The sequence below is a fragment of the Molossus molossus genome, unplaced genomic scaffold (genome assembly GCF_014108415.1).
Source record: "Molossus molossus isolate mMolMol1 unplaced genomic scaffold, mMolMol1.p scaffold_m16_p_12, whole genome shotgun sequence".
Taxonomy (NCBI): Eukaryota; Metazoa; Chordata; class Mammalia; order Chiroptera; family Molossidae; genus Molossus; species Molossus molossus.
The window spans coordinates 69,726,034-69,733,421 of NW_023425347.1; the positions used below are offsets into that span (position 1 = coordinate 69,726,034).

At 56.9% G+C, this 7,388-nt stretch overlaps 1 protein-coding gene across 1 annotated transcript; it reads right to left on the reverse strand.

Moving 5' to 3' along the window:
- Positions 1-1,931: 1,931 nt before the first annotated feature.
- FOXD2 (forkhead box D2) lies at positions 1,932-4,552 on the reverse strand. Its single transcript, XM_036257399.1, has one exon. The coding sequence runs from the start codon at positions 4,461-4,463 to the stop codon at positions 2,967-2,969; it is 1,497 nt and encodes a 498-aa protein (XP_036113292.1). The 5' UTR covers positions 4,464-4,552; the 3' UTR covers positions 1,932-2,966.
- Between the last annotated feature and the right edge of the window lie 2,836 nt (positions 4,553-7,388).

Sequence of the window (7,388 nt, forward strand, 5' to 3'; positions counted from 1 at the left end):
ATCGCTACCTTTTCCTGATATGGAAGGACCCTCTGACACACATAAACGCTAAGCAAGACATCCAGATAAATTCACACACACTTTCACAAAGACACATTGAGAAAGCCAGAAGTATTTGCTGCCTCTCCTGGAAGTAGCAGTTGTGGAAGCACCTCGTCTATCCATCATCATATATGAATTCTGACTGACTTAATTTGCTCTCTTCTAGAAGATAAAACCAATTGATAAAACTTTCACTTGAAGCTCCAACTTAGTATCTGGGAGTGACACCTTCATGGTAAATGAGATTGTGTAAGCCACAAAGTGCTTTATTGAGGGCAAACACACAATCATGTTCAACCTTCCTCAAGTGAAATGAAATCAAACTCAGCAACAAGCAGCCAGCCAAGGACCATAATTCCGATATCAACAGACAATCCCTCTTTTTACTATTGAATCTAACCTTACTTCTCTCTTGGACTGTTTGATAAAATCATGGGGAGGTGGCCCATTGCATGCATTTTCCCTCCACTTCTCAGTTTCTTAAGATGGAGGAGAGGGCACCTCAGCTCTGGCAGAGGGGCTGCATTCACCATATGCACCAGGAACCTTGTCTCTGCTCCACTGGGGGAAGGGGCTGAGACTTAGCGGCCCCAACCACTCTCCCTTAGCCCTGTGCAGTCTTCCCACTCCGATCCTGATTCTGACCCTCTTCTTATATAGGGCACTGTTCTCTTTCTCTTCCTTCTTTCCTACTACTGCAGTGCCGGGGAATCTTGTTAAAGAGACCTGTATGACTTCTCCCTGCTTGCCCCTCTCAAATTCTCTACATCTGTCTTCCTTCTCTGTCACTTGTCTCCCAGCTCTTCTCCTCTGCATGTGTCTATTTTCTGTGAAGGCTGAACTCCCTCTTTTTCACCTCCATATCACTCCTCCTCTCCTGTGACCTCAGTTGAATGTAGAGAGAAAAGAGCTACAAAGTAACCATCTGTTTCACCCAAAGCATCTCCTCTAACCCAACATGCTTTGCAAGTCTGGCCACTGGGAGTCCCAGGCACAGGCAGTGAGCTAAAGGCGCAAATGGTTTATGGAAGATACTAGCCAGCCAATAGCTTTGCACTCAGGCAATAGGTTCTGGCTATGATCATAGCTCAAGGGTTAGGGAGGTTTTCCCTAATAGAGTACGACCACACTGACTTTCTACCACATAACAGACTGCAAAAGAGAGGAGTTTCATAGTCCCCAATTCAAACCTTTCATTCCAACTGTTCTGTGGGTGGATCAATGTAGAAAGCTCTACAGTGGCATCAGAAACCTCTCCTTTTAGGGACACAGAAATAAACAGTGACAGAGAATCACAGAGACAAGTTTATGAACACACAAATAAATTAAAACACAGATATCCTGAAATATAACTCACCCCCCACAGCCCACAAAAGGACAAAGCAGATATTGACAACCCAAACACACACAAATTACAAGCTCCGTAAAAGCCCCCGCACATAGAAGCACACAGAAAATGCATCAAGAGACACAGACACTCAAACTGTACTTAATGGGTATAGTATCCTTGAGTACTGGCACCCAGATCTGCGCATCCCTTGCTAAAATCTGGACTCCAAGGAGATTTCTCCCCAGGTGCATTTGAAACAAAGCCTTTCTTCGGAACCCCAGGCAGAAACCTTCCTGGACCAGAGCGAAAATGAAAGTACTGGAAGGGGGGGTCACTCCTCCCAGAGACCCGGCCCATTAACAGCAAAGGCGAAGGCCTTAATTTTCCCCATACCCAATAAACCCAAGTCCTCTTCTGCCTGCCTGGGCTGCCCTGGGCCCTTCCTGAGTCCACCTCTGCTCCGCAGCTGAGAAGCTGGGCGGGGGAGTCTTCTGGGAGAGTCTTGACTAGGTAAAAAGGGGCGTGCAGGCAAGCAGACAGAGCTGGTGACTGCTGGAGTTCACATACATTTATTCAATTGACACCAGTGGGGAGTGAGGGGAGACAGATTTTTCTTTTTTTCCACAACAAACCATCAGACGATTTCAGTCTCCCCACAGTAGAGAAGTCTAATCAATGCACACCCCGTGGACAGAGAACGCAGAGAGCAGCCCACTGTACACATATTTACACATAATTACAGGACCCCCTGCCACAGGATGTGCCCTCACCCACCCCACCCCCACCTCTCCAGTCCCTGACCCAGACCCTCCTCTCCCACCCCAAACTCATTGCCTTTAGCTACAATAAATATCCCCGGGCCTGGGACGGAGCAGGGCTGCCGGCTCTGGTTGGCTGGACCCAGCCGGCCATGGGAAAGGGGAAAAGTTCCTTTAAAGGCACCCCAACACAAAACAGGAAGGATGTTCCCCAGTGGAGTGGGATCCGGGGTTTCCGCAGGGATAAGAGACCCCTCGCTTCGCCTCTCCGTTCAGCTTCACCTGTGCAGACACAGCTTTAGGCTTCAGAGAGAACGAACTTCCTTGGAGAACAGCAAGGAAAATAAAGTTGAATTTTTCTTTTAAGCACGAAGCAGATAATGGGTGTCTTTAAATTATAATATTGGACAAGCAGGGCCTCAAAACCGGGGAAAGAGTGAAGGAGATACAGAGAGGAAGACCTCTCTCTGCGCAGTTGGTGTTTCTGGCGGGATCCGCAGGGCCTGGGATGGCATGGGGAAAGCATTCTTCCGGGGCTGCCAGAGGCGCAGATGCTGGGAAAAAGCGAAGACCCCCTCCCCCAATTCCCTTTTACTGCTGAAATTGAAATGGGATCAAGGCTTGCGACCTCGTCGCGTAGACCCGGGCCTCTCCCTGAGCGATGGAGCCCGCTTCGTCCCAACTATCGCCGAGATTCTGAGCGTGGAGCCAAGTCACGAGCCGGCCCAAGGTCTGGAGACTCTTCATAAATAGACTCCCTGAGTTCCGCTGGGACCGCAGGAGCTCCCGGGAGAGGCTGAGGAGTGCGGGCTTAAGTGGCCCCAAACCCGATGCGGTCAGAAGTGGCAACCACTGAGGCCGGCAACTTTGCCGGTAAATGGGGGCCCTGTGGACAGGAGGGCATCCCCGGGGTGCGAGAGGCGAATGTGGCCGGCCACTGGAGCCAGGGCCGGAGCAGTCAGCATGGCCAAGACTTGGGCTTGACCCCCAGGACCCGCCGCCGCCGCGAACGGCGATCCTGGCGAGCCCTCGCCTCCGCCGGGAGGTGCTGCCCCGCCGCCACCATGGCCCATGATGTGGTCTATAGAAAAGGAAGGCCTCTGCCCAGCCCCGCCGCCCCCGCCGCCCGCACCACCGCCCGTGTCTGTCTTGAGGCCCTGGCGCAGGAGTGCGGTGGACAGACCAGCCGCGGTGCCGGCGGCGGGAGGGCTCAATGACGCAGGGTAGAAGGCTTTGGCACAACCCAGGTCTGCGCCCAGAAAGGCGGGCAGGCCTGCGGGGCCCGAGCCTGGGCCCGACCCTGTGCCCGGGGCAGGCGCAGGGGCCGGAGCCGAGGCCGCGCCCGCGAACACTGAGGCCGTCGGAGGTCCGGGTGGAGGCGCAGCGGCACGGCCAGGGGGTACCGACAGCTGGCAAGGCGCGGCGGCGGCGGCAGCAGCGAAAGCGAAGGCGTGCGGGTGTGGATGCGGATGCGGGGCTGGGCCCGGAGGTGGGGCGCCGTAGGCAGGGAGCGCCAACCCATAGCCGTAGCCATAGGCGCCGTAAGCGGCGAAGCCCGGCAGGAAGGCGCCGGGGTCCCCCGCCGCCGCAGCCCCGCCACGCAACAGCAGCTCAGGGTGAGGGTGCGTGTGTGGATGCGGCGGCGGCAGGGGCTGCCGCTTGAAGCGCTTGCGGCGCCGCAGGAAGCTGCCGTTGTCGAACATGTCGGCCGACTCCGGGTCCAGCGTCCAGTAGTTGCCTTTGCCCGGGTTGCCCGGCTCGCGAGGGATTTTGACGAAGCAGTCGTTAAGTGAGAGATTGTGGCGGATGCTGTTCTGCCATGCGGGGAACTTCTCCCGGTAGTAGGGGAAGCGGCCGCTGATGAACTCGCAGATCTCACTCAGCGTCAGGCGCTTCTTGGGGCTCTGCAGGATGGCCATGGTGATGAGCGCGATGTACGAGTAGGGCGGCTTCACCAGCGGGCTCCGCGTCGCCGCGCCCCCCGACGGCGGTCCCGGCCCGGGCCCCGCCGCGCCCCGGGCCGCCGCCGCGCCTGGCCCGGGGCTCCCCGCTGCGGCCGCTGCCCCCCGGGGCGCTAGAGCACGGGGCTCGCCGTCCGAGCAGCCGCCTGACTCCTCTTCCTCAGCTGCGTCCGCCTCGGCTTCCTCCAAGGGAGGCTCGGGGCCGTGCGGGAGCACGTCCCGGGGGACCCGGGGCCCGGAGCGGACAAGGAGCTCCCCCCCACCGCTGCCGCCGCCGCCGCCCACCACATCTATGTCTGCGTCCGCCTCGGATAGCGCGGCCGGAGAGCTCTCGGAGGACATGATCTCGCAGCAGCAGCTGCCCAGGGTCATGGTGCCGTCGCCGCCGCCGCCGTTCTCCGGCTCCGCTCCGGCTGCGGCTCCGGCTCCGGCTCCGCCGCGCTGCCTCTGGGGCGAGTGTGTTTTGCGCGCGGGCGGGGAGGGGGCGGGGGACTGAGGCGGACTGGGAGGGGTGTCCCCCCAGCTCCGCAGCGCCCCCTCGTGGGTGAAATCGGCGGCTCCCACCTCTCGGTGAGCACCCGACTGGCAGCTCTCTCCGCTGCCCCGGGAGCCTGAGCCGGGGCCTGCACCCGGAAGGAGCTGAGGCGTCCTCTCACCCTGACCCGTCTCGGCCCCCGGTCCACCCGGGATAGGGGGTGGGGGGTCGAGGAATTCGCCCCTCCTGCCTAGCCGCTGCCTAAGGCGGAAGAACGCGAGCCCGGGGCGGAGCTCCCCGAGCGGGGTGGGGCGGGGCGGGAGGAGGAGGGTGGAGTGGCTCCGCAGAGGGGCCCGGCGGGAACGAACAGCCGCCGCGGCGGGAGCTCGGCTCTGGCGAGAAGTGGGTCCTCCTCTCCCCGGTCGACCCTTCAAGTCCTCCGTTCCCTGCAGCCGCTGCCTTCAGTGCGCTCAGCTCCTGGATATTGAGGTTCCCGCGGGCGCCAGCCAGAGCGAGAAGTAGCGACAGCCCCCACCCAGCATCTCTCCCCACCGCAGAGCCGGGGCTATCGGAGCCGAAGCCCAGTTGGAGCGCAAGCGGGGGGCCTAAGACGCCCGGACCAAAGCCGCGGGAACGGGGCCCGCTGTAGCCCGAGCAGCTTCCGGCCCAAAGGGAGACGCACTTGAGTAATCGCGAACTGCAAACTTGGAGCTCTCAACCTCGGGCCTCAGAGAGGTGAGAGATTCCGACTGCTCCCCTCTCTCCCACAAGACTGGGACCCGGCCACCATCCCCCTTGCCGCGCCGCTGGACTCCGGACGCGGGAGTGCACGCCGGAGACCGGGGAGCGCGCCGCCTGCCCGTAGCTCCCTCCCCAAGCTTCTGTGCCGCGCCCGCATTCCGGGAGCGCGGTCCGCGCCATCGCTCGGAGTTTGCTTGTACTCCGACCTTTTTCTGTCTCAGTATCTGTTTGTCTCGAGTTCTGTGATTCTGTCTTTCTCGCCCTCGGTGAATCCTTGTCTCCTTTTCTGTGAAAACCCTGCATTTGCTTGGATGTCTGTGTGTGGGTCTGAGAATCCCTCGCTCAGTTTTTCTCTCTCCCCCAACCCCCGTCGCACTGAAGGGCTACTACCCCCCCCCCTTCTGGCTGGACTTGTAGGTTCTACAGACAGGCAGCTGGACTCCCACGGAGACCTTCCTCAAAGAACCCTGATCGCAGCCCCGGACCAGTGTTGCCTTCATCTCTCAGCATCCTGTGCACACAGGTTGGTCTTGTGGCCTTTTTCTCACCAGCCGGGTTCCTTTTCATCTCATTAGATCTCATTTTCCCTAAGTCTCCCTGCAAGAACCCAGCAATGAGTAGCACCATCAACCTCTGAGGGGTGAAAGGGGAGATGGGCACTGGAGGTGGGCAAGAACCGAGCGTATGGACTGGCTGCTGCCCCGACAGCGCCGCGCAGTGGCCAAAGCTCGGACACGTGAGGCCTGAGACCCAGCTGAGCTCACCAGTCACGCTGAAAGACAGTCGTCAGCAGGTTACTTCCCCTTCCCAGCCTCAGTTTCCTTCTTTGCATAGTAATTAAGAGCAGGGAACCTGGAGTCAGGCTTCTGGAGTCCCAATCCTGTACTTACCAGCTCTGCCGCCTTGGATAAGTTTCATAACTCTTTGTGCCTCTGTTTCTTCCTCTCTGAAAATGAGATTTAAAACATCTTGGTGATAACTAATATGCAAAAGTAACCAAATCATTTTGGCCTACTTTTCAAGAGAGTGTTATGAGCACTTGAAGACTTTTGGGGCGAAAGAAAGGAGTCAGAGGTGGTGTAGTCTCCCACCTGATCTCAAGCCCTGGCCCAGCCTCCTCACTGGGTGGGTTACCACTAGCCATCTCCAGTCACTGTGCTAAATTAGGTCTCTTGTAAATAAGCACTGAGGAGAGAGTGAGAGGGAATTTGCAGCCCCTGCAGGCTGTATCTCAGCAGATCCAATGTGAGAGTGGATGAATTCTCCCTTCCATCTAACAGTAGCTTCCAAAGTGTGGAATAATCTAGTGTAAATCTAATTCTTCAGTTTCACAGGCAGGGCAACAGAGGTCTTCAGTTCCACAGGCAGGGGGAAGGGATTTTCCAACAAGACAAACTAGGGCAGGTTACAACTCTTGTCACAGAATCCTCATAATAGAGTTCTTCATCCTCCTAAGCAAAATGAGAGTAGAAGACAGGTCTGGCTGCTCATATACTGTGAGGGCAACTCCTCTGGGCTCCTCTTTAGGATCTCAGACAAAGGGGATCCACCTAGTGTGCTGGGCCTGCATAAATACTGTTCTTGGGGAAAAGAGAAGAGGCCCAGTCCTTAAGCTATGGACAATAAATTGGGCAGGGACTAGTGGCCCTGAAATCAGAATTTCCTAGGTGATAGGAGTTTCCAGGGAAATGAAAGGCTTTGGAGAGAAGTTTCTTCCATGAGTCCAGAATTCACATACCTAGAGTTGCTAGATTCAGCAAATTAAATTTATCTGGCAACCCTATACATACTCCTGGCTTGCTCTATCTCTCTCACTTCACACTCTAACACTGTCTACCACACACCAACTCCAACCCAGATCAGCTCTGTTAGTATCTAAATAAATGGAGAGAAAAACAAGACTGGCACCATCCTATTTCATCTCACCTTCTAAAATGGCAAATGTATATAAGTAGCTTCCTTGCAGGAACGCTCCTGGTTCCCTGGGCTCCAGCCCCCTATCCAGCTTCAGGGAAGACTGGCAGAGGCATTTGATACCCACATATCTAGTTCTAATGCTACAGTCAGGGTTCTACAGTGCA